This window comes from Aethalodelphis obliquidens, unplaced genomic scaffold, assembly GCF_003676395.1.
Source record: "Aethalodelphis obliquidens isolate GAN/ISIS:26980383/991018 unplaced genomic scaffold, ASM367639v1 scaffold2, whole genome shotgun sequence".
Classification (NCBI taxonomy): Eukaryota; Metazoa; Chordata; class Mammalia; order Artiodactyla; family Delphinidae; genus Aethalodelphis; species Aethalodelphis obliquidens.
The window spans coordinates 55,494,798-55,522,599 of NW_020837946.1; the positions used below are offsets into that span (position 1 = coordinate 55,494,798).

General features: G+C 39.6%; 1 protein-coding gene across 5 annotated transcripts in view; it reads left to right on the forward strand.

The window, feature by feature from the left end:
• NFE2L2 (NFE2 like bZIP transcription factor 2) overlaps positions 1–27,802 on the forward strand; it is a 76,193-nt gene that overhangs the window by 22,166 nt on the left and 26,225 nt on the right. Inside the window, exon 1 of one of the 5 annotated variants that reach the window (XM_027127429.1) lies at positions 18,068–18,086. The exons of 1 other annotated variant lie outside the window; for it this stretch is intronic. Coding sequence is in view for 1 of the 4 variants with exons in the window: in XM_027127412.1 (XP_026983213.1) it covers positions 18,866–18,910 (45 nt within the window). In the remaining 3 variants the exon portion in view is untranslated. Of the gene's footprint in view, positions 1–18,067; positions 18,087–18,314; positions 18,911–19,499; positions 19,520–27,802 lie in introns of those variants that run through there. 3 more of the 5 variants (XM_027127412.1, XM_027127401.1, XM_027127381.1) reach the window with 3 other exon arrangements.

Consider the following 27,802-nt stretch of genomic DNA (forward strand, 5'->3'; position numbering starts at 1 on the left):
CTGGCCTATTTTGCCCCCAGCCCTTGGTTGCTTGGTAGCTGTTTCCTTCACCAGGCCTCCTGCTTTCTGTTCTGCTGGGATGCAGCCTCTAGCTCATGCCCTGCACCTGGGGATGAGTGTGTGGGGATGAGACGAGAAGGAGAGGGGGAAGCAAGAAAGGAATAATGCAAGGATCCCAGTCAGGCAAAATTGTCAGATGGTACGCGTTCACTTCAACATTCTCTTTCCTGTGGGCATTCCCTTAAGCTATGCCTGGACACCCCTGCCCCCGTCCCTATTCCTACACACACCTGCTGAGATCTACTTTTTTCATGCCCCACACTTGTTCTCCACCACCACTGAAATGTCTCTCTTAGTGCCGAAATAACATTTACAAATTTACTGATCAGAAAAACTTGTCACTGTTAATGGGAGTTAAAGTCAGAGGCCAAGGCCTCAAAAGTGAATCCTAACTATGACCTGTGTAATTAATACCCCTCTCAGGTTGTCTTAACACTTTAGTGAACCTGATGCCAGTGGAGGGATTTTGAAATTGGGGGAGGGGATGGGAAGCATAGTGAAGGATTATTTGTGATAAGGGTTGCCAGATTTAGCGGAGAAAAATTGGGCACCCAGTTGAGTCTGAATTTCACATAAAAAAATATGTTTTTTATAATTTAGTATAAGGATGTCCCTTGCAATATTCGTGATATACTAAAAATTATTCATTGTTTATCTGAAATTCAAATTTAACTGGGCATCTTGTATTTTATCTGGCAACCCTCTGACCCACAATGTCTCCCGAATATGCAGCCTTTGCAGCAGGAGGTCGGGATTGCTGCAGAATTTGGAACAGTTTCCAGATGTCTGGCAGAAGGGAAGCAAGTCCATCAGAGAGGGCATCATGTGGTACAGTCAGGTGAAATCTCTGCCCCCAGTGCCAGGCCTGTTGATGTGCAGGGGCATGTGAGGTAGGCCTGAACGGAATACCCCTGGAGCCTGGCCAAGGTGCTGGTAGAAAGGGCATGTTCTGCTGGGTCCTTCCCAGAAGATACAGTGTCTGGTTCCGGTGCTGACAACTGACCCATCTAATATCCCTCACACTAGAACATTATTTTTAGATCTGGGGAAGGAGTGGCAAGGTTTTAAAAATAAGGTACTAGATATAGAGGGAAACTACATTCAAGAAGCTCAATCCTGACTGGGAAATGCAATCCCTGGGCCTGCTAACATTAGACCTAGAAAAGGTTAGTACCAGCAGCTTTCTGTGTTAAAATGCCTAAGACTGAGACCCAACACTTTTCTTTTACTTTTTTAATAAACAAAGGTAATGCTACTAGCTTCAAGAGAATTGCTTTAGCCACCTATAATAATCTTTTTGTTTTCAATTAATGAAGATAGTGAAATTAATCTTTTGTTTTCTTTTTGTTTTGTTATCTGTTTTTGGCTTCTGTATGGGATATACCCTGTCTGCTCTTCCAGATCTACCCTCTATCCTTCTTCTCTACCATGCTCTGTGCTCTGGGAAGCTGACACTTAGGACTCCCTTCGTTTCTGTCTTCTATTATAACCAGCCAATGGGAGACATCAGCAAGAGATTGGAGGTTGGAAGACAGTTAGGTCAGAAGGATAACTTTGTTGTAGTTGGCGTTTATTAAAATGCTCATGGTTTCAACAACTTGATAAAAAGCACTCAAAATAGGAACAGATGAATACTTCTTTAATGTGATAAAATACATCTGTATCATCCCCCCAAACCAGCATGCTGCTTGACAGGGAAATGCTAGAGGCAGGAATAAAACAGGAGTGCTTTGCTATCACCATTATTAGTTAAAATTTTACTGAAGATACTAGCAATCATAATCAGACATGATAAAGACTTCAAGTATAAAAATGGGAAAGGAAGAAAAAATAGTCACTATGTACAGATGATAAGATTTTATCTCTATAAGCCCAAGAAAAATCACTATAAACAATAAGAAAGGGTTTGCAGGGCAGAAATAGATACACAGATGTAGAGAACAAACGTATGGACACCAAGGGGGGAAAGCGGCGGCGGGTGGGTGGTGGTGGGATGAATCGGGAGATTGGGATTGACATGTATACACTAATATGTATAAAATAGATAACTAATAAGAACCTGCTGTATAAAAAAATAAATAAAATTCAAAAATTCAAAAAACCACAAAAATACAAAACAAAACCAAAAAAACAATAAGAGGGGGACTTCCCTGTCAGTCCAATGGTTAAGACTTCACCTTCCAATGCAGGGGTTGTGGGTTTGATCTCTGGTCAGGGAGCTAAGATCCCACATGCCTCACAGCCCAAAAAACCAGAACATAAAACAACAAATTCAATAAAGACTTAAAAAAAAAAAAGAGAATTCAGTAAATTAGAAGGATGCAAAATTAGTTGATCTCATATATACACAAACAATAACCTATTAGAAGATAGAAGGATGAAAGATCTTATTTAAAGTAGCAACGAGAAAGAGAAAATACCTAGGAATAAATTTAACAACTATGCACAAGACCTATATGTAGAAAAGTTAAAAGGAAAAAAAGAAGACCCAAAATAGATTTTAACAGGTAGAAGACATAACTGGATAGGAAAATTAAAAATTGTTAAAATGTCACTTATCTCAAAGTTAATTTAAAATTTTAACACAATTCCAATAAAAATACTGATTTTTTTTCCTTTTGAAGTTGACAAGCTAATCCTCCAATTTATATTGGAGACAGGGGTAGAATAGCCAGGAAAATTCTGAAAAGAAGAGAAATACATACATCTGTGTGTGAGAAAAGGTAGTATGGTTAGCCTTGCCAGATATTAAAACACACTACAGAGCTTCAGTAATTAAAACAATGTGGGACTAGTCTATAAATAAACATACAGATGAACGGAACCAATGAGAATGTTCTGATACAGACCCAAGTAGATAAAGGAATTAATATATGATAAAGGTGACATTGCGGGGCTTCCCTGGTGGCGCAGTTGTTAAGAATCCACCTGCCATTGCAGGGGACATGGGTTCAAGCCCTGGTCCGGGAAGATCCCACATACCACGGAGCAACTAAGCCCTTGCACCACTACTGAGCCTGCACTCTAGAGCCCGCGAGCCACAGCTACTGAGCCCATGTGCCTAGAGCCTGTACTCTTCAACAAGAAAAGCCACCACTATGAGAAACCTGCACACCGCAATGAAGAGTAGCCCCCACTCACCACAGCTAGAGAAAGCCAGCGCGCAGCAATGAAACCCAATGCAGCCAAAAATAAAATTAAAAAAAAAAAAGGTGGCATTGCAAATCATCAGAGAAAAGAGTAACTTTTCAATAAATGGTGTTGGTATAACTGGATAGCCATCTGGAATAAAACTGGATCCATACTTCACACTGTGTAATAAATTACAAAGAAATCGTATATTTCAATGTAAAAAAATACTAAAATTACTAGAAGAAAATTATGGAAGAATTTCTTTATAACCTTGGAAGGTCTTTATAAATGTGACTCAAAATCCAGAAGCCATTTGAAAATTGATAAATTCAGTTATGGAAAAATGAAAAAATATCTGTGTGGCGATATATATATATATATATATATATATATATATATATGGTGATATATATATCTATATAGATCTGTATAGGTCTATATAGATCTATATAGATCTATAGATATAATTAAACTTAAAAGGTAAATGACAAACCAGGAAAAAGTATTTTCAACTTATATTACAAAGTACAAATATCCCTTATATATCGATACAAAGCACTATTATAAATAAATAAGACCAAAAAAAAATTTTTTTGACAACTCAATAGAAAAATGGATAATGGAAATGAATAAACAACTAAAGAGTTCTGGTGTGGGGTGGGGGGAGTTTTGCCATGCCAACAAGCTGGCTATCCTACAATTCAACTCAGTTCTGACACTATCTACCCAGAGATACCATTAGATCCCACAGGTTAAGGGTTCAGTCCAAGAATGCCCACCCTCCACTTCAAAGATCAGTAGCAAGTCCAGGTTGTCACTTGTACTTCTAAAGAAGGGCTATAGATTGGAGTTTCCAATGACACCCCTCTTTGGTTTTGATTCATTTGCTAGAGCGGCTTACAGAATTCAGAGAAATGTTTTACTTGCTGGATTACCGGTTTATTATAAAAGTATATAACTCAGGAACGACCAGATGGAAGAGATGTATAGGGCAAGGTATGCGGAAAGGTTAAGGAGCTTCCAAACCCTCTCTGGGCTCGCTACTCTCCCTAAATCTCCATGTGTCACCACCCCAAAAAGATCTCTGAACCTCTTCCTTTGGGTTTGTAAGGAGGCTTCGTTACACAGGCATAATTGATTAAATTATTGGCCTTTGGTGATTGAACTTAATCTCCAGCCCATCTCCCCTCTCTGGAGGTGGAGAGGTGGTGGTGGGACTGAAAGTTCCAACCCTCTAATCACATCGTTGGCTCCCCTGTCAACCAGCCCTCAACCTGAGGTGCTTTCCAAAAGTTAACATGAGACACCTTTACTGCTCTCATCACTTAGGAAATTCCAAGGGTTTTTGGAGCTCTGTGCCAGAAAACCAAATATATATTTCTTATTATAAATCTCAATATCATAACAACTCATGGAAAATTCCATAAATATATGAAAAGATATTCACATAAGAAATGCAAATTAAAGCTATGCTGATATATCATTTTTCACGTATCAGATTTTCAAAAATCTAAAAGTTTGATTATCTTTGTATGATTGTAAATTGGAATAAGTCCATAGAGGTTAATTTGGCAAGATCAATCAATCTTATGAATGCACATACCCTTTGACCCAACAATCCCTTCTAATTGAATATATCCTATGAATAGATTTGACACATAAAATGACCTAGGTACAGGTTATTCATTAAAGCATTACTTGTAATAGCAAGGTTGGAGACAATCCAATGACCATCAATACAAAACCTGTGAAATAAATCATGATGCACTTATATATACTAATGGAATGTTATACAGCCATAAAAAGATAGAAATTAAAAAAAAGGAAGATAGTGAGGATGTGCTATATATTGTACCAACATGGGAAAATCTCTAAGCTAGATTTAATGAAAAATGCAAGAGGCATAGCAGTATGCACTATCTATCTGCTACATTTTGTGTGATAAAAAGAAAAATATATATGTATAAGTATTTGCTTGCATATACATAAACTATTCTGAAATAATATCCAAGAAACCAGTAACAGTGGATTGGGAAGAGAAAAAAGGAGGAGATCTAATGAATGTGAGATAGGGAAGGAAGAGAGACTTTTACCTTTTATAGTTTTTAAATATTTGAGTTATGAGCATATGTTACTTATTCAAATATTAATATATAAATAGTGCTTGTTAAAAAAAAATCAATTAGAAATACATAAGGTAGGAAGTAAACATTCCCCTACTCCTAAATTTACCACTCAGAGAAAACCAGTGCCAACAATTTAGTCATTGAGAAGCAAGTAGGAAACTTTTTAAAAAGTACGTAGCAGGCAATGAAAGCATTATTTTCTGAGTCCCTGAAATCATGCAGTTGTGACAGTGCCAAATCCACTTAGACCAAAGATAAGCAGCTGAGATCAATATTGATCTCCTTCTGCAGGCTCACAGTGAGCCACTGGGCTTAAATAGCACATTCAATCCCATATGTAGAATTGGGACTGTAAAATATTTCTGAGTTAGGTAGCAATGTAAGAGTGAATGGTAGGGGTCATTAGCTCTAATGGACTAAGTATTATGTGGTTTTGAAATTAAGACATTAACATTTCAGCAAATGAAAATGTTTATGCAGTCTTCAAATTCTTGGCAGTAGTACCAGAGAATTCAGCCAGCAGTGGCTCCTAAATTACAAACATAAAGAGTTGCAGAGAACATTAAGAATTATTCCTTATTTTCCACTGCCATTATTAAAAATTATTTAAAATATTTTCTATTCAGAATCTGACATTCCCTCATCACAATAAAGCAAACCTCATGTTACAGTCTCCCTCAAGATCATGTTCCTTTGACTCAGAAAATTCCTTGATGAGTAGAAAAATGAATAAGTATCTATTAGCAAAAAATGTACAAAATGACATACACAGCCTCCCTATTACAATATAAATACCAAGGTCTTAGCCAAACCAGCAGTTGATATTTTTAATGCATGTGCCCTAATACAACACAACAAAAGTGTTTATACAATGCAGTCTCTTTCCTGTCATCTTCTTATAAAAGCAGGGTGTTGATGTTGGAAGAAACTTTAGAAATCAACAAGTCTATTCATGCAATCATTTATTCATTTAACAAATATTTATCAAGAGTCTCCCATATCAAGTTAAATAAAAAGCAATAGGGATAAAACAAAATAACAAAGTCTCTGGCCCTGAGGAGCTTATGTCTAAGCCAACCTCTTTATTTTCATTTTGAAGAATCTCTAGGTCTTCCAAGTTCAGACTAGTTGTTCTTTTCATTATGCCAAATATCAAGCGTTTATGAGAAGAAGTAAACAGTTTATATTTATGAATTGGCAGTAGTCTATTATTACTTTAATGCTTTTCACATCCTAATTTTTTGGTTTGGGGTTATCATTTCAGAGGATCTAACTGCTTCATCTTCACAAGTAACTTTATATATGTTATGCCAGTCAACCTCACAACAACCTTCATTTCACAAATGAGGAAATGGATTCAGTGAATAAATCAACTTTCCCAGGATCACACAGCTAGGAAGTAAGCAAACTCAGATCTATCTGTATCTAGTGCTTATATTCTCTGTGTCATAGTACCCAGCAGGATTTGTCAAAATATAGGCTAGAGAAAGTGTAATTTGTACTAATGCTTTCAGAACATATGATTGTTAAAGAAGATGTGGCATATATATATATATATATATATATATATATATATATACACACAATGGAATACTACTGAGCCACAAAAAAGAATGAAATTTTGCCATTTGCAGCAACATGGATGGAGTTGGAGGGTATTATGCTAAATGAAATAAGTCAGAGCAAGACAAATACTGTATGATATCACTTATATGTAGAATCTGAAAAATACAACAAACTAGTGAATATAGCAAAATAAGAGGAAGCAGACTCATAGGTATAGAGAACAAACTAGTGGTTGCCAGTGGGGAGAGGGAAGAGGGAGGGGCTAGATAGGGATAGGGGATTGGGTACGAACTATTATGTATAAAATAAGCTACAAGGTATATTGTACAGCATGAGGAACATTGCCAATATTTTATAACTATAATAATTATAATTATGGAGTATAACCTTTAAAAATTGTGAATCACTATATTGTACACCTGTAACTTATATAATATTGTACATCAACTATCTTCAATTAAAAAAAAAAAGAGTAGGACTTCCCTGGTGGCGCAGTGGTTAAGAATCCGCCTGCCAGTGCAGGGGACATGGGTTCAAGCCCTGGTCCTGGAAGATCCCACATGCTGCGGAGCAACTAAGGCCATGCACCACAACTACTGAGCCTGCCCTCTAGAGCCCAAGAGCCACAACTACTGAGCCCACGTGCTACAACTACTGAAGCCTGTATGCCTAGAGCCCACGCTCTGCAAAAAAGAAGCCACCGCAATAAGCCTGCGCACCGCAACGAAGACTAGCCCCCACTCGCTGCAACTAGAGAAAGCCTGCGGACAGCAACAAAGACCCAATACAGCCAAAAATAAATAAATAAAAATTTATTTTTTAAAAAAAGAGTACATGATTGTTATTTGATTGTTAAATCCTCTGCTGCTTCACAGAGAATTTCTTAGAGAAAAGCACTCTATAATGGTAAACACAATGTACTTCTGGGTACCTTAACGCCAGTTCATGAAGACCATGAAATTACACTGGGTCATTGTTAGTTTCGATCATTACAGTACTCTGCATTAAAATGATCAATGTTTAAATAAAGTTACTTTTTTCCCCATTATATTCCTTTACCTTTTTATCCTTGAACTTTCCTATAGCCTTATCTTTCATTTTTTTGAACTTTTTGCTCTACATCTTTTGAATACCCATATCAAATCTACTATATTTTTAATGATCCTACAATATTTTTATTTTATATTATTATTACGTTTATTAAGTGGTATCTGATTTTTCTTCTGTTAGCCACGTTGATATCAATCTCTTCCTCATAACTACACTTCTCAACTTAAGCCTTCTGAGAAGTAAGACATTCACTCTATAGTGAGTGACTAATGCAGCAGTCCCCAACCTTTTTGGCACCAAGGACTGGTTTCGTGGAAGACAATTTCTCCACGGACCAGGGTGGGGGGATGGTTTCAGGATGATTCAAGCTCATAACATTTATTGTGCGCTTTATTTCTATTATTATTACATTGTAATATATAATGAAATAATTACACAACTCACCATAATGCTGACAGGAGGAGGAGCTCAAGCAGTAATGGGAGCGATGGGGAGCAGCTGTAAATACAGATGAAACTTTGCTTGCTTGCCTGGTGCTCACCTCCTGCTGTGCAGCCCGGCTCCTAACAGGCCATGGACCGGTATCAGCCCACGACCTGGGGGTTGGGGACCCCTGGACTAATGCATAACTCACTCAAAACAAAATAGAGACTATTGCAATCATGAAGGCGATCTGTAGTAAAAGAGAGAATTTTGATACAGTCCCATGATCGAATCTGACACTGATTGGCAGTTGGCTTTGAAGACCTTGGGCCATGGTATCAAACCATAAAATCTGAATCATATTCCTTAGAGCGATGTTCTTCATATCCACCTATGAGCCACTAGCAATCAAATACAGGTTTCTAGGGGCACTTATAATTTCCTTTTTATGTATTTACAGACTTAGATCAATAATAGAGGGTTGGTAAGCAGAAATCAAGAAAGGAAAACAAATACATGGAAATCTTAAATTGAATTTCAATGTGAAAATTATGGCTTTATTATATCCCAGTAGCATAAAATTATGGTTCACCCTTCAAAGTATGTCATACACTTAAATGAGGTCCATGGCAAAAATTATAGTATAGCTCACAGTCCCTACACTGTTTAATTATTCACAAAGAATTGGGTGGTATCTTGGGACTAGCTTGGCTCAGTGAAAAGAACAAAGGTTTTGGAATGAGTTAAACCTAGGATTTCAAGGAATTCTCTGGCAGTCCAGTGGTCAGAACTCCATGCTTCCTATGCTGGGGACATGGGTTCGAACTGTGGTAGGGGAGCTAAGTTCCCACATGCCGTGAGGAGCGGTCACAAAATAAATAAGTAAAAATAACCTAGGATTTCACCTGAACTCTGCTGTGGAAACTTAGCCAAGTTACTGAATCATGGAACTGTGTGGCTCGGCCAAGTTACTGTACCAGATTGAGTTCTGTAAAGTGGTTGTTGTAAAGATTAGTAATAACACATATAAGGTGTCTGGAAGTAGAGCCTCATACATAGTGTGTTCTCAGTCAGTGCAAGTCTCGCATGGGGCACCTCACAGTACACACAATGATTTTTTTATTGAATTGATTATAAGGAGATTAAATGTTGGTATTATATGTCCTTCTTCCTTGAGTGGACAATTGAAATTGAAAGGACATATTTCTTGCTGCTGACTATACAGTCTTACTTCCCCAAGAGACTAGAATAGGCAAACTTCAGTAAAAAATGTCTTTGTAATGTTCCTTTAAGGAGAAGTCTATAGTGTGCAGAAAAAACTTCCTCTATTTTAAAAATCAGTATTGTCACAAAATATCTATTTATTTGATGTTTAGGACCCCTAAATAATGAATGAAACTGCAGTGCCTTTTCAGGATGGTTAATAGATGATTTTAACCAATTTGTTTAAAATTGTTCATGGTAACAAGTAGGGTTTCAAAAGGAGAGGAGTCAAGGAGGAAAAAGAAACCGATAATACCTGTTGCTTCTCAGTGCAGTTCAGGAACCATGAGTGGGTCCATCAATGCATGGTGAGTGGAAGAAATTCTCAGGCACCAGGTGAAAGTAAAATCTTAGTATTCTGTAGCTTATTTTTTAATAACTCAAATTTGCATTAAGATGCATATTCTATATTTTCTGGATTTTTTAATGTCATTTAAATCAATAGTTAATGATATTTTCTTACCATAACTCTTTGATTTATCTGACAGCAAAGTTACTAACAATGAAGCATACTGTAGGGATGTATCCCTTCCTCTCAGTCAACATATAAAAAACATTATATTACACATTAAAATTGCTGTGCCATGTAAAGATAGTCAGCAGCTTTAGTCATTAGGAGATGTGAATTAAATGAAAAATAAAACCACAGTGATTTTATATATATATATATATATATATATATTAGAATGACTATACCAAGTAGTCTTGGAAAGGATGTGGAGAAACTGAAACTCTAATAGTTTGCTGGTGGGACTGTAAAACGGTTTAAAATGCTGGTGGGACTGAAAAAGGCCTGGCAGATTCTTATAAAGTTAATCATACTCCTACCATATGACCCAGCTATTCTACTCCTAGATATTTACCCAGAAGAAATGAAATGTATATCCATACAAAGACTTATACATGAAGGCTTAGTAACTTACAAAATGGAAACAACCCAATATCTATCCACATGTGAATGGATAAACAAATTGTGGTATATCCCCACGATGAATACTACTCTACAATAAAAAGGAATTAGCTATTGTTACATGCAACAACATATATGAATCTCAGTTATGCAGAGCGAAAGAAGCCAGATTAAAAAAAGAGTACATATCGTCTCAGTCCATTTATAATATTCTAGAACATGCAAACTAATTAATAGTTACAGAAAGTAGATCAGAGGTTGCCTGGGGATGGGTTGGCGGACAAGGAGAAACAGGAGTTAAATGAGGCACAAGCAAATTTGGGGGGATGATAGATGGGTTCATTATCTTGATTGTGTTGATGGCTTCACACATATATATCAAAACTTATCAAATTGTATATTTAAATATATGCCATTTTTTACATGTCAATTATACCTCAATAAAGCTGTTTTACAAAAATCATTGTGTCAATTTTCTTTAAAACTGAGGAGACAACTGTGACCGTCTGCCGTTAAGTTCGGCAGATTGACTGTCGGCCCTGTGGCATTCACCACTTCTTGGCTATGGTCAATTGTAATGTTTTATTACAGGACTATAAGGACTTTGAGAGCAGGATCCAAGTTTAACTCATCTTGGTCTTCCCTCTAACGCCCAGCATGGTACACTTCATCAACTGTTATTTATTTATTTATTTATTTTGCAGTACGCGGGCCTCTCACTGTTGTGGCCTCTCCCGTTGCAGAGCGCAGGCTCCGGACGCGCAGACTCAGCGGCCATGGCTCACGAGCCCAGCCGCTCCACGGCATGTGGGATCTTCCCGGACCGGGGCACGAACCCGTGTCCCCTGCATCGGCAGGCGGACTCTCAACCACTGTGCCACCAGGGAAGCCCCAACTGTTATGTTTTAAATGAGTGAATTACTTGGATAATTTTTGGCAAAACATTTCAGAAAACATTTCTTCCCAAATTCCCTAATTAATCCTTGCCATTTTTTTTAAACATCCATAGGAGACAGCAAATCTTCATGCTTAAGAACTTTAAATCCAGAGTGACCTGCTCAGCTACTTGCTAACTGCTTGAGCATAGATAAAATTAGCTAGCCTCTCTAAGCCTCGTTTTCCTCATTTCTAAAGGGGGTAATAATATACCTATGTCATTGGTCTCCTGAGAGAATTAAATGGATAATCCATATAAAGTGCATGGCCCATAGTCAAAACTCAAAAAGGCAAGTGAATTTGTACATTTACCATTACAGACTTTTGAAAGTTTATGAACTCCAAAGACTGAAATAATCTGTTTTTCACCAGGAAAAAGAAAATGTGATGAACTGGTACCTGAATCTTATGAGGAGAGATGGCTCTAAACTGACATTAAAGTTACCTGCATGTTAGGCTTTTTAGAAGCATACAATCAGAGAAATTTAATGTATTGGAAGAAGTACAAGGGTTACAATAGCTTATAGTCTTGTTCTTAGACCTTTTCATTAAAACAGAAATATTAGAACCTTGTCATTAGGTGGAGAGGCTGAAGTTGCAAATAGCCCATTTAGTTTCTCCTTACACTTCACTTTGAGGTTCTTAAATGTAGAAATCCTGTTCTCATACTTGCTTGCAAGCTTTCTCTCTAGTGAAAAAGACTTTATCATCCCATCTATGGGGAATTAATTGAACGAAATGTGGAAAAATGTAATCTTCAGGCAGCTCTGCTGTGAGTACTCTCAGTAAATACAGCACAGCCAAGGGACTCTGCAGAGACCTGACCTAGAGTAGACAGAGCCTGGGTTTTAGATCCAGCCAGTTTCAGATAAAATAATTTTCTTGAGCTATGAGCAACTCATTTCATTGTTTTGCAGTCTTTTTATTTGTTTGTTTGCGGTATGCAGGCCTCTCACTGCCGTGGCCTCTCCCGTTGTGGTGCACAGGCTCCAGATGCGCAGGCTCAGCGGCCATGGCTCACGGGCCCAGCCGCTCCGCGGCATGTGGGATCTTCCCGGACTGGGGCACGAACCCGTGTCCCCTGCATCGGCAGGCGGACTCTCAACCACTGCCCCACCAGGGAAGCCCTGTTTTGCAGTCTTTTGATTTATAATATTGGGCCTAGTCACATTGCCATGATTTGTAGGGGATGTTTATAAAATATATGAAATAACTATTATCATTAATAAACTGGGTTATTAAATCTCTTCCAAAAATAAGGTGCTGACATGTAAATAAAATTTATACCTGATGCTTTAGGTCTGGCCCAGTGCTAGACATGCCTTCAAAAGTCCAAATCAATTTGTTGTGCTGGAAGAACATAATACCAGGGGTCAGGAAATGTTATTCTACACCTGGCTCTGCCAAAAGCTCGTTCTGTGATCATTTTTAACCACTTCACCCCTCAATTTCCTCAAATGTAAAAGTAGAGAGTTGGACTAGATCAGGAAGGGAAAACACCTGATACTATAATCACTCCTATCTGTCTGTGCCCATGGCAGACACTGTTAATCAATCACTGAAACTCTTCTACCAAACTAGGAAGCTGCTTCTGATTTCTTCTCAGCAAATCATTGTAGGCAGTTACTACCAATCAACCGGTGTTAGCAACCAAAGTAAAACTTACTTGCCATCTTTGGGCCAGAAGATCTCTAAAGGTTCTTTTAATTCCAGTATTACTCAAAGGTCAAAATGAAAGTCTGTGCCAGAAAGAAATATGTTGGCAAATCTTACTTCCCTTTTTCACATTCTAGCCTCTGAATGTTAAAGACTTTGCAAGCCCTGTCCATGAGGATGCTCTGCTATCCCGTCATTGCATTTTGCTTTTGTTTGTCCAAAATGAAAACAGTTTAGTGGATTTCCCCCCTAATTCTGAAAATGCATACTGTAAAAATTTGAACAATGCAGAAAAGTACAAAGATGAAAGTGAAAAGTGTCTGATATTCAACATCCATTATTAATATTTGGTAACCGGTCTTAGAGACACAGCTCTAGGTGTAAGTGTTTTTCTGTACTCTGTTTAATGTCCCCATACAGCAACATTCTGTATGAGCAACTTTGCATATCACTAGGAAGCTGTGGTTCTTAGTCTCTATGTACTCATAAAATTCCATCTTTATCTGGGGGTTCCTATTCTGCTGAGTGAAACTTTGCAAATATAGCAGCAGATTGAAAGAGCAAAGGGTCTTTAGACCCTTACCATCAACTACTCTTAAAGATGTGGTCAAGTTCTCCAGGTTCCACTATAGTAAATGCAGAATGGAAAGATTGGTAAAGCTTGTGGTTAAAATTCAATATGAAAATGAGATGGACCCAGTGTCTTGGGAGAAAAGCAGGTGTTCCTCCCTTACCCCTACACCCCACTGCCACTTTTTTTTTTTTTGCTTATTACTATAAAAGTAATATATGTTTATTTAGGAAAATATAGGCAGGCAAAAATGAGAAAAATAAAAATCATCAGTAATCTAACTAATCGGAATAATTGTGGTTAACGTTTTGGAGCGTATACGTTCAGGCTTTTTTTTTCCTATGCATGTATTTTTACGTAGGTATCAACATACATAATTAAAAAGCACTCTTTTAAACTTCTGGGTTTTTCTCTTTACTCACTGCATTGCAGTTCCTGTAGAGCACGGTTTCTACTATGAGCAGGAAACTATACGAGTTAAAACTGGCTTTTGTGATATACAACTGTTTCATTTCATTTCAGAGCAAAATGCATTGAAATGTTAATTTCTGTGAATTTGAGGTGATTTGGGTAACGTACCTTCAACGTTATTTTCATTAAGACCTAAGATTCTATTTAATTGCAATTAAGATGACTTCCCTGATTTAGAATTAAATTTGCATGGAAGTAGGCAATTCAAATATGGCAAAACCTTAACATGTTATTTAAAAATCAACATAATTTTATATTTCCTTGCCTGATTTTTTTGAACACATGAATTAAAATATATTCCAATTGGAAAAGGAATAAAAGTGAATAATAGTCTAACAGAAATTAAATTTAATCTTTCTTTTTGAAGACACATATGACAAATTTTGAGAAAATATCAAAAGAATATTTCATGTTTCTTTAAATTAGTGGGCTAGATGAATACTTCTTTCTCCAGTCATATTTCAAAGTCAACAAACCTAAGCTAGAGGTATTTAATATATATTTTAAATGTTTCAGTGATTCCTTTCTAAACCAGCATCTTTGAGGTCTAGGAACAGATGACAGTAAAATGAAATTCTTCTGATACTTCTGTTTTTAAATACATCTCTTCAGTGTAGTTGTTCTCAGTTGCTAACAATAATTTCCTGTCAAATGTAAAATGCTGCATGTAAAGTATTTTTTAAATTTAACATGGTTATGGATAAGCAATCAATGTGCATTTTCATTTGTAAAAAGGAAGAGGAAGTAATTACCAAGCAAAGCAATCTTAGAGCAAGATGAGCCTTAGAAGTTTACTTAGTGCATCCAGTTCTTTTTAGAGCTAAGAACACTGATGTCAGAGGGGGTGATTCTTTTCAAAGTAACACAGAGGAACTGGAATTGGATGTTGACCCCCGAGTCCATGCAACCTCTTTCACTGCTTATGCCACTACTCCCAGAAAGTGAAAATCATATTCATCCCCATTCAACATCTAGAATGCCAAGTATAGCATAAAGTATTTACCAACCTAGCTGTTGTGGCCAACAGATGGCAAAGAACTTAACATCTAGTTGGAAAAGTAACAAATAGAATAGACAGGCAATGGTAAGTGATACAGGGCACCAAAAATAGTAGAAGATCATTTCCAGTTGGGAAGGATAGGGACATCTTTATATAGAGAATGGTTTATTTGAATCAGGTCTTTAAGTGGGCATGAGATTGCAAGAGAAAGAGTGAAATGAGGACTTTTGGGTGGGAAACCTATGTGAACAAACATATAGAGGTAGGAAATCATAGATATAGTTGGAAAAAAATGAAAAGACTAATTTGACCAGGGCATATGATTTGCATAGAGGATGTGGTGATAAAATTAAGAAAGGTAGTTGGAGCTCAGTGGTTCTTGTGCATTACAACTTTTTAAGGATTGTAGACAGGTAATTTTTATAATATGAAGGAAAATTTTGTTTGTGTATTTCTACGGTGTTTTTTTTTTTTTATATATTATGGCACCCAGGTAGCAAGATGTAACTTTATGAACCTACTAAAATTGGTCCACATGAACTTTTGAACTGAAGATTTTTAAAGTTTCTGATGATTCTTGATGTCAAATTTGTGGTATTCCTGACATTTGTAAATAACTTTCTAAAACCTACAGAAGTAGTGAATTATGGTCCTAGTTTCACTCGAAGCTGTTAAACATTTGGAGTTCAACAGTAAAGTTTTTGTGGAAGAAAAGTGATAATTAAATGGCCAAGAAAATAAGTAATTAAAATAGGATTTTAATTAAAAAAAAAGCTTAGGTGGAGACTTGGCATAGTGTCACTTCCAGCAAGTTTCAGGGCCAGCCTTGCTGCAATGTGGGGGGACTACACAAGCACATCAATATCAGGAGGGGGGTTCACTGGGCGCCATCTGTGGAAACTAGCTACCCGATACGCTTAAATTGTAAGCTGGACAAATTTAGAATTTCAATGATAATTCCAAGGGAGTTTGGATATTTTCTGGCTCAAACATAGAGTACAATTAAAAGGAAGTGAAAAGAAGAGGGAAGAAGCCTCAAGATGATGGAGTTTGAAATAGTAGGTAGTTTCTTGGGCCTTGCAAATTTGGCAGATTAGATCACGGAGAAGCAGCTGAAATAAATGGGTCACTGCATCACTATCCAAACTTTGTATACTTGGAAGGATTACCTGATGATGCTTGTTTTTCATGAGAACTCTGGGGCAAAGTACTACAATTCTGCCCTATCTCAAGCATACATGGAAGGTTCTCTTTCTAAAGATGGCAAAGAACTCAGACAGCAATGGAAATGTACAAGGGTTAGTAGAATGTAAAACTAGTTGAGAGAAAAAATAAAATAGCAAGGAGAGCCTGACAGTAAAAGAACTCCCATGGCACCAGGATAAGAGAGAAAAGCCAGCATTCTCCTGGAACTTCTCAATCCATAGTGTCTGTGCCCTCATAGCACAATATATAAGTTTAGAGGGCAAGGCCTAGGTTCTCACGTGAATATGATCTTACTTCAGAATTCTGCAAAGACCAGGAACCTCCTTGACGTGGGTGGTCTGAGACTGGGGTTCACTGTTCTTATCCTGAACCACCATACAATGCCGAACAGCTTTTCCTTAGCTGTCTCCTTTATTTTTCTTAAACATGTTCAGACTCTTATCATATTGTCCTCCTCCCCTTGAAAATACATACTCTGCAGGTGCCTGAAATAATATACTCCCAGTAATTGCAGTTTTGCAAAAGTAGAGTTTATTTCATTCAGTCTAAACTCCATGGAAATTTGTTGCCTAACAAGGAAATACCAAACACTTTATAAACTCCTGGAGGGCAGCAACCATGTCGTATATGACTTTGTTATCTCCTGCCTCCTGGGCTCACAGTCTACCTTCTCGGATGTACTAATTTTAATAAGTAACTTGAATTGTTAACAATATACTCTTGTGCCCTTCTTTGACGCACAAATGTCATTTCATTTTGTCTTCGCATGTTTCATGTCAAGTTCATTGTAAATCATTTCTCCTGAGCTTGTTGTTAGCCTGCAGATCATTTTGTAGGCTTTTCACATAACAGCTGAAAGAGTTTAATTCAAGTTGAAGAAACTTACTTCATTTACAAGCGATTAATTTGGGCTTCACTTACCTTAAGGAATATTCGAACATGTAAATTTACAGATAAATCCTGGGAGTGTCAAATTATGCAACCAAGAGAAAGTAAGTTCTGTGCAGCTTTGGGGGTATTGGTCGGCTGTAGTCAGGCTTTTTTTTTGGCGGGGGGCGTCAGGTTTTTGAATGAAATAGTAAAACCGGTTCCAGGAACTGTCTACTTCACCTGGTTTTGCATAATTCCAAGAAGTTAGAAACTGAAAACCAGGCTTGTTAAAGAGTTAGAAAGATTGCTATTGCATAAGAGAAAAAAGCAAAACCAAACCATCTATTCTCTTTTAAATCATAAGATTTCACAATATTCCTGTTTTCAAGTACTTGAAGTTTTCTCTGGGCAATGATTAATTTTTAAATAATTGTTTTTAATGTGGAACGTAATACATACTCATCGTAGAATTAAAACATACTTAAAGTAACAAAGAGAAAAATAAAAATCATTCATGATCCTACAACCATTAATATTTTGAGGAACAACTTTTAATTTTTTTTCTAGGTACATATTTTCACAGGACGGTGCCACACTGCAGTTTTATAATTTGGTCTTTTGGATTTTTATTTAAAAAATTATATTGTGAGTACGTGAAAAGAAAACTTCTGAGGATTATGACATGTAGTAGCATCGCACGGTGTTAGAGGACGCCATCTGTGGTGTGGCGTGTACGGTCCGGCGGGAAAAGAACGCTCCGGGTGGGCAACATCGACCACTCTCCGAGCAAAAGAGACTTCATTTGCCTTCAGCGACTAGAGCCTGACGAGAGCGCAAGGCGTGGGAGTAAGTGGAGGGCGTTCAGGGTGACTGCGAGCACGAACTCCCCGCGCGGTCCTCATTTACCCCGGGCAAGTCCAACGGGCCCAAGCCCCGGAGGGGAGCCGGGGGAGAGAGTGCGGCGCGCGGGGCGCTCGGCCTGGGTCCCAGCCTCCGGCCCCCGCCCCCGGGGCTGGCGCCACTCTCGGGCGGTGGGGTGAGATAAAGCGGGGCAAGGTTCTGCAAGTCCAAATCAGGGAAGCGCAGCTCCGATACCAGCGCCTTTACGGGGTCTCCAGGCGTGTTTGTTCCAACTGTTTAAACTTTCAAAGCACCCGCACCCCAGCGACCTTCGGCAAACAACTCTTAATCCCGCGGGCGGAGAGCGTTGGCTGAATTTGCGGAAAGGGTAAATTGAGAGCGGAGAACCGGGGTCCTAAGGTGGCCCTCCTCCCGGCATCCCGCCCGCGGCCGCCCACTGCTACCCCCTCCCGCGGCCCTTTCCCGCCCCAGGACCGCCAGCTTCTTGCGTCAGCCGGAGCGGGGGTGGGGGATTTTCGGAAGCTAAGACCTCGCGGCCGGCGGGGGAAGGAAGGGCTTGGGCTCTTGCCCCGCCCTCGGGGGTCGGGAGGCGGAGCCGGGCAGGAGCCCGGCCGGCGAGTCGGGCCGAGTCGCGGAGAAGCTAGTTCCTAGGATCCTAGAGAAGCAGCCGCCGCCGCCGCCAGTACCGCCCTGTCCACACCGCGCCTCGGCAGCCGGGACAGGGCCGCCGTCGGGGAGCCTCAGAGCACCGTCCCTAGCTCAGCATGATGGACTTGGAGCTGCCGCCGCCGGGACTGCCGTCCCAGCAGGTGGTGCCAGGACGGGGGCGGGGGCGCGAGGGAGCCGCGGCCCGGGAGGGACAGCCGCAGCTGGCCTCTCTTCCCGTCTGTGGCCTGAGCCCGGGACTGCTGCGGCCGCGCGCACACCAGAGCCGCTGCGCTTGCGCTGGGGCCGGGGGAGGGGAGCTGGGACCAGAGGGCTTGCGAGGGGTGTGGGGACGCGGCCGGGTGGTGGGACTGACAGCGCGCCCGCAGCCCCCGAGGGAGACTGTGTTGGTGCTGGGGGGCTACGCCCTCGCGCGTGGGGCGAAGGGCGTCTCTAACCACGCCCCGGGCCGTTGGAGCCCCGGCCGGGCCCCCTCCGGAATTTGAGCGGCCCGGAGGCAGCGGGGCAGGAGGGGGCGGACGCTGGCGGTCTGAGCCGGCGCGGCCCGGCCCTTCCGGGGCTGTGCGGCTCCCCAGCCTCGGAACCGGCAAAAATGTGCCTAGTCACGGGGCCGCTCTCGGGGGAACTGAGGTCTCCTTTGGGCTGGGAGCCGGAGTCCCCCCTCTGCCGCTGCCCCTCGGCCCATGACCTCCGAGGGCGCGGGCTGCGGCGCCCTCACTCCGCTGGGCCGTCTGAGGGTGCTTCTGTGCAAAGTAATCGATCGGTCCATCCATGGGATCTCCCTTAGGCAGCTTGGCGAGAATGCCCAGTCCCCAGGGTGGGGGCGGGAGGAGGTCATAAAGTACCCAGCGCGCTAGGCTGCCTCGACGTACAGCGACCGAACCCCGCCCCACGCGCCCCCTCGCGGCCCCTGGAGCCGAGGGAAAGGTTCGGGCTCGAAGACCGGGAGTTGTCCCCGTGCAACACGCCGGGAAGTGGCGGCGGGGCAGTGGACTCTGGGGTCAGAGGCGGCTGCGCCCCCGGCCTCTCGATCCCGGCGTGGTGCCTCCCGGGGGGCGAGCTTGGCCTCGGCCGCCGTGACAGTGGTCGGTTGGCTGTCACGGCGGCCCTCAGTTGGCCCTTTCGTGCTTTATAGCGTGCAAACCTTGCCGCGCCGGGGCCAAGGGAAAAGTTGGAGCTGTTGATCTGTTGCGCAATTGTTATTTTCCCCCGGGCGGCTTTGTTTTTGGATTTAGCGTTTCGGAATTGTAATTCCAAAATGTGTAAGGCAGGATATTCTGTTCTGTGCTGTCAAGGGTAAGAGTTTCGAGTGTAGATTAGAATTTCTTTTGTTTTTAGACTGTTACTAAATTTTGTTCTTTTCATAGATTGATTCTCCCTTGGGTGCTTTATTTTGTTTTCCTTTTCTGTTTGAGAATTTGCCTCGATTTCTTATTTTGTTGCTTCATTTGCGAGGGCAGAGGGTGGGACAGCTGTGTTTCATAAGGCTTTGCTAACAAGTTCTGTAAATTATCACAAATGTGAAAACAAGTTTCTGTATATACTTTGTAGGGACTTTTAAAGGAGTAGATATTTTTATTTCCAATTTTTTTTTGTGTGTGAATGGGTTCTTTGGAAAAATATTTGGTTCAAGGAAATGTGTAACTTAATAGGAACGGTAAATACATTTATGCTCTGAAACGTCACGTTTTAGACTAATCCTGAAGATCTAAAGTAAGGTTTTGAGTTATTGACAATGTACTAATTGTGCTTTTTTTTTTTCTTTAAAGCTGTTTGTCTTGAACTTTCCCCTAGTAATGATTAGGATTGGATTCCCCCTCCCCACTACTACGAAGAAGTAAATTGTGCTTTCCGATTTAGCTGCTGTTCAAGACTAATCCCTATAGCCATTTCTTTAATACTCTGTATGACCCAAAGACATTTAATGCTAATAGACTTTAGTTTTTCTAGATTCAGGAATGTAGCCTAGAGTGTTATTAAAATTTTTTTTTCTTTCTTTACTATATGATTTAAGATTCCATCTATACTGCTTTCTCTTTTAAATGTGAATTTTCCAATTATGTTTGTTAAGGTAACTGCTTTTCCACCTTTTGTAATCAGACATCAGTTTGCATATTTGAAGACTATAAAAAAATGGAATAAAATTTGGAATCAATTTCATGCCTATAACTATGATTCATATTAAATCTTTGTAGTCCAGAAAGATTTGAAGAGTTAAAAGTGGATTCTAACCTTTTGTCAAAGAAAAACCAGGTGTGAAGTGGTACTGGGATACAGTTTTTCACCCTCTGTGCGGAGGAGGTGTTGATGAACAGCAGTAAAGAGAGTTTTATATTCTTTATTTCCAATAGCTGGAAGGAACCATCCATTACTCTTTTCAAGGGTGTCTTGGAGAAAGTATTTTTGTATATGAGGGATGAAGTTGATCTTGGACTAGACCAATGAGATAACTTTTAAAGAAAAATAGCACAGGTTTCTCATCTCCTGAATGAATGTTGAGCAAAGAACAACTTGACTTTTTAGATATTTGAATAAAATCTCTTGAGAGATTGTGAAAGATTGTAGGAGGGTAAATACATAACTCACATAAGTCTTTCTGCATTAAAAATAACTTGGGCCATTTGGGACTCTTTCTTGTTAACTTGGGTTTTTATAAACAATGCTGGGGGGAAAAAACTCAAAACCCGACTTTCTTTAGGATAACCAGGAAGAATTGAAAGCCAGATACATTAGTTTTCTTTCTTCATTATTATTCAGGATGAATTATACTTACAGAGCTGCATGAAGAAAAGAACCCTCTGTGGACTATAAGCACATTTTTTTTCTGGGAATTTTCTCTCTATTGGCTGAACGCATTTAAAGGGGGTTTTGCATAAATAATGCTTCCTCTTTGATTTTTCCTTGATCTGCGGTTAACTCGTCAGTGTAAACTCTTGGGCTCAGGAAGAGTTCGGCACTAACATGGTCATAGATGAGTTATTGAGTATTTCCTTGTGTGCGAGGCAGCATGATAATTGCTTCACGTGCATAATTTCACAGTAACCCCATGGGAAATACTGTTATCTCCAGTTTCTAGGCGAGGAAAGAGGCATACAGCCGCCCAGAGTTCTGGTTAAAGTAACCCAACTACTGAGTGACAAAGGTGGGATTCAAACCTAGGTAGTCTGACTCCAAACCTATGTAGAATGACTCCACTTCCAAACTGGACCAAGACTAGTTAACCTTTAAACAGGAGGAAACTCTTACACTTTAAAAAGTGGATAAATTGAGAAAAACTCAGAGAAGGACAGGCAGGGATTTAAAAGGTTAATCTCTGCACCTTTTCTAGTTACCAAGAAGTATCATAACTTTATATTTTGTGTTTGTGAGACGGGAGGTGGACCTTGAATACAGTGAAGGTAAATACAACCTATCAATTGGACTTACCATATGGAGTTCTTTTAAGCAAGTTGCAGAGGCCTAGCGGGGTTTAATTTAGAGAGACAGGACTATTTCTTAATATAATAATAGTTTTTAAAATTCTTGGTATTTCATCAGTGTCCAAGATTCTGCCTCATATTTTTCAGGGGCTCTTTTCCTTTTTCTTAATTAAAATTCTTAGTTCCTGGAGTCTTTGTTTAACTTTATTTGCCTTGTTAGTTGGTACATTCTCCTGGTCCGTTGGTTCTTTTTTTTTTAAACATCTTTATTGGAGTATAATTGCTTTACAATGTTGTGTTAGTTTCTGCTGTATAACAAAGTGAATCAGCTATACGTATACATATATCCCCATATCCCCTCCCTCTTGCATCTCCCTTCCACCCTCCCTGTCCCATCTCTCTAGGTGGACATAAAGCACTGAGCTGTTCTCCCTGTGTTATGCAGCTGCTTCCCACTAGCTATCTATTTTACATTTGGTAGTGTAGATATATCAGTGCTACTCTCTCCCTTCGTCCCGGCTTACCATTCCCTCTTCCCGTGTCCTCAAGTCTATTCTCTACATCTCCATCTTTCTTCCTGTCCTGCCCCTAGGTTCATCAGAACCATTTTTTAAAAAAATTTTTAGAGTCTATATATATGTGTTAGCATACAGTATTTGTTTTTCTCTTTCTGACTTTCTTCACTCTGTAACACAGACTCTAGGTCCATACACCTCACTACAAATAACTCAATTTCGTTTCTCTTCATGGCTGAGTAATATTCCATTGTATATATGTGCCACATCTTCTTTATCCATTCATCTGTCAGTGGACACTTAGATTGCTTCCATGTCCTGGCTGTTGTAAATAGTGCTGTAATGAACATTGTGGTACATGACTCTTTTTGAATTATGGTTTTTTCAGGGTATATACCCAGTAGTGGGATTGCTAGGTCATATAGTAGTTCTATTTTTAGCTTTTTAAGGAACCTCCATCCTGTTCTCCATAGTGGCTGTATCAATTTACATTCCCGCCAGCAGTGCAAGAGGGTTCCCTTTTCTCCACACCCTCTCCAGCATTTATTGTTTCTAGATTTTTTGATGATGGCCATTCTGACTGGTGTGAGGTGATACCTCATTGTAGTTTTGATTCGCATTTCTTTAATGATTAGTGATGCTGAGCATCTTTTCATGTGTTTGTTGGCAGTCTGTATATCTTCTTTGGAGAAATGTCTATTTACGTCTTCTGCCCATTTTTGGATTAGGTTGTTTTTTAGATATTGAGCTGCATGAGCTGCTTGTATATTTTGGAGATTAATCCTTTGTCAGTTGCTTCGTTTGCAAATATTTTCTCCTATTCTGAGCATTGTCTTTTTGTCTCTTTTATGGTTTCCTTTGCTGTGCAAAAGCTTTTAAGTTTCATTAGGTCCCATTTGTTTATTTTTGTTTTTATTTCCATTTCTCTAGGAGATGGGTCACAAAGGATCTTGTTGTGATTTATGTCATAGTGTGTTCTTCCTATGTTTTCCTCTGAGAGTTTTATAGTGTCTGGCCTTACATTTAGGTCTTTAATCCATTGTGAGTTTATTTTTGTTTATGGTGTTAGGGAGTGTTCTAATTTCATTCTTCTACATGTAGCTGTCCAGTTTTCCCAGCACCACTTATTGAAAAGACTGTCTTTCCTCCATTGTATATTCTTGCCTCCTTTATCAAAGATAAGGTGACCATAGGTGCGTGGGTTTATCTCTAGGCTCTCTATCCTGTACCATTGATCTATATTTCTGTTTTTCTGCCAGTACCATACTGTCTTGATTACCGTAGCTTTGTAGTATAGGCTGAAGTCAGGGAGCCTGATTCCTCCAGCTCCATTTTTCTCAAGATTGCTTTGGCTATTCGGGGTCTTTTGTGTTTCCATACAAATTGTGCAGTTTTTTGTTGTAGTTCTGTGAAAAATGCCATCAGTAATTTGATAGGGATTGCATTGAATCTGTAGATTGCTTTGGGTAGTAGAGTCATTTTCACAATGTTGATTCTTCCAATCCAAGAACATGGGATATGTCTCCATCTCTTTGTATCATCTCTAATTTCTTTCATCAGTGTCTTATAGTTTTCTGCATGTAGGTCTTTTGTCTTCTTAGGTAGGTTTATTCCTAGGTATTTTATTCTTTTGCTGCAATGGTAAATGGGAGTGTTTCCTTAATTTCTCTTTCAGATTTTTCATCATTAGTGTATAGGAATGCAAGAGATTTCTGTGCATTAATTTTGTATCCTGCTCCTCTACCAAATTCATTCATTAGCTCTAGTAGTTTTCTGGTAGCCTCTTTAGGATTCTTTATGTATAGTATCATGTCATCTGCAAACAGTGACATTGGCTCTTTTTATTTTGAAATAGTGTTCAAAAATAAGTTTGGTAGTGAAGATGTTTATGTATATGGTAAAGAGTGGGACAGACAGGGTTAAACCTGGTTGAAGGAAAGTGGGAAAAATGGGGAGAATTTGAGTTGAAAACAGCTAGTAGAAACCTGTTGGCTCGAATTAAACACTAATCTGCTGTTTTGGCATTTCTGATTTGAAGCAAGCACAAGGGCTCAGGTCTGTCTAATTGAAGTTTTCTTGGGGTTTTGAGTGTGGTACATTTCAAAATTAAATACTTTATTTCTTAGTCCTTATTATTAAACAAATTGTTTTCAGAATTATTGTCTTATTTGTCTGAGTTAAGGATGCTGCAGGATTTTTTAGGTTTCAGTGGATGATTTGCCTAAAAGTTGGTCTGACTAATCCCAGGCTATTTAACAGTGGTCAAGTCACTTCTGAAAGTTTCCTGGAATCTCTTGTTGCACACCCGGGTATGCAACAGATTTACTAAATGCAGTATTTACTAAATGCAGTATTCAACAGATTTACTAAATGCAATATTCAACCTGCTTCCTTCACCAATGGCTGTATGTTTATTCTAAGTTTACTGTAAAATGGAGAACAGGGCTTCCCTGGTGGCGCAGTGGTTGAGAGTCCCCCTGCCGATGCAGGGGACACAGGTTCGTGCCCCGGTCCGGGAAGATCCCCTATGCCGCGGAGCAGCTGGGCCCGTGAGCCATGGCCGCTGAGCCTGCGCGTCCGGAGCCTGTGCTCCGCAACCGGAGAGGCCACAACAGTGAGAGGCCCGCGTCCTGCAAAAAAAAAAAAAAAAAAATGGAGAACAGAGTTTATATTTTGATAATAAGATTTCTAGGAGTTTTAAAAATGTAATTACCACCTGCTTTTAAATATGCTCCAACAAACATTTATTAAAGAGGCTCTAAGATACAGGCCAAGACTTCTTTCATTGATAATGGTATGTTTTCTGGAAATGAAAGCAAAACATATATTCAAATGTATAACGTTCCCAAAAAGTGTTAGAAAAAATACAAATGGGGTTCTTACAGTAACTTTCCCCGCCAAGACAAAACAAGATTGCTAAACAAAATCCTATCTTGCCTAAAGTAGGAATTTTCTCTGTGTCAGCCCCTCCCACAGTAAACACTTTTTAACTATTAGTACGAAGAATTTTAGGAACACTGAGGATAGGAAGCACTTTAACATATCGTTTTTATGGTATATGTCCTGTAACACCTGTGTATCACAGAGCCTTATATATGAAAATCTTCCTCTGTGTGTGAGCATGTAAGTTTATTTGGCCCAAACTCTGGTAGAGGTGAAGACAAACCCGGGACGTAAGAAGTATTTAGAGCACCAAATTCATCTTTCAAAGACCCTGTTGATAATTGAGAGTCACTGTAATCCATCAACAGCCTGTATTCTGGTTTTTTAGTTGTTTATTTTTTTGGCCATGCTGCAAGCCTTGCTGGGATCTTCCCTGACCAGGGATTGAACCCAGGCCACGGCAGTGAAAGCCCAGAATCCTAACCACTAGACCATCAGGGAACTCCCAACAGCCTGTATCCTGAAGGATTAAAAAAATTCCCTGGCAATGCTAAATTAGTCATTCCATTTCTCACAAACTTGGAAATTGAAACTTTGGGGCCTTTGATATCGGCAGCGTACTGATGAGATCCAAACTCTCCATTGCTTTTCTTCAAATCAGAGAAGAATGGTTGGGTAAGAAAAGAAAACTATCAGATCATTTGGCTTTGAAGCCTTCTTCTGAACTTAAGAGTTTTTATTTTGTGCATTAGGCAATTCTCTAATTGCTTTTTAAAATCTCTGATACTTGTCTTATGTATGTATCTGTGTTTTTTTCCTCTACAGCTAGATTGTAAGTTCCTTGGGAGCTGGGCATAGAATTTATATTTCTCTCCTCTTTTAAACAGCTTTATGAGATGTAGTCCGCATACTATACAGTCCACTCATTTAAAATGGACAGTTCAGTGACTGAGTGTATTCAGAGTAGTACAGCCATCATCACAATCAATTTTAGAACATTTTCATCACCCCAAAATAAACCCATATCCATTAGCAGTCATCACACCCCATTTCCCCCAAACTCCCTTAGCTCCTGGTAAGCACTCATTATTCTCTCTTTCTATGGATTTGTCTCCTGGATATTTCATATAAATGGAATCATAGCATGTGTGGTTCTCTGTGACTGGCTTCTTTCACTTAACGTGTTTACACAGTTTGACCATATTGTAGCATGTATCAGGACTTTGTACTTCTTATTGCCAAATACTATTCCGTTATATGGATACACCACATTTTATTTACCCACTTATCAGTTCATGGACGTTTGGGTGGTTCTACTTTATGTATATATTTTTGTTCCCTGTGGTAATGGTTCTTAAAATTCACTGTATATTAGAGTCACCATCATATTTAAAATACTGATGCCCAGGCCTTACCACCTCATTACATTAAAATCTCTGGGGGTGGGACCCAGGCATCAATATCTTTTCAAGCTTTGGAAGGAATTCCTTTGTGCAATTAGATTTGAGAACCAGTACCCTAGAGAAGCTGGCACAGTGCTTGGTACCCATGAAAGGTATTTATATTTATAGAGTGATTTAGAAAATCTGGTTAGGATGTTGCTTAATTCATGAAAGGAAGTGTTCTTATATTTGATCACTGACCTTCACAGCCTTAAGATTAATACCTAAATCTGGGAGATGTGTTTAAGATGCCTGGTGAATGTTTGAACTTCAGTAAATATAATTTGAGCTCTTTAATCCCTCATGGAGATTTGGGTGATAATTTTGTCATCAAAAGGTTTTCCCCAAGTGGGTTAGTAGAAGTGTGTTTGGTCAGGAGTGTGGCGAGTGATAACCTGCAGCGTAGATTATTTGGCAATCATGTAGAAAAGGCAGTGAGGACCAATGCAGGGCACTGGGGAGGCTGGAGAGCTTGGAGGCCAGGACCCAACACTGCCTCCTAGAGGAAGCTCTGAGCTCTGCATTCCTGGGCCTCTATCTTCCTCCATTAAAAAACAAAAAACTTAACACCTACAAGGCCACTTTTAGCAACTCAGCTTTTTGATTCTCTGTATATGCTTGGCAAAGTCAACTTTATATTCTGACCACAGTGGTTATCGTTTGTACTTAACCTGGATGGTTTCTGGTTTACACTTTGGAAACTGGGGCTAACTTCTGAATTGTTTGTGTGTGTGTGTGTGTGTGTGTGTGTGTGTGTGTGTGTGTGTGTGTGTGTG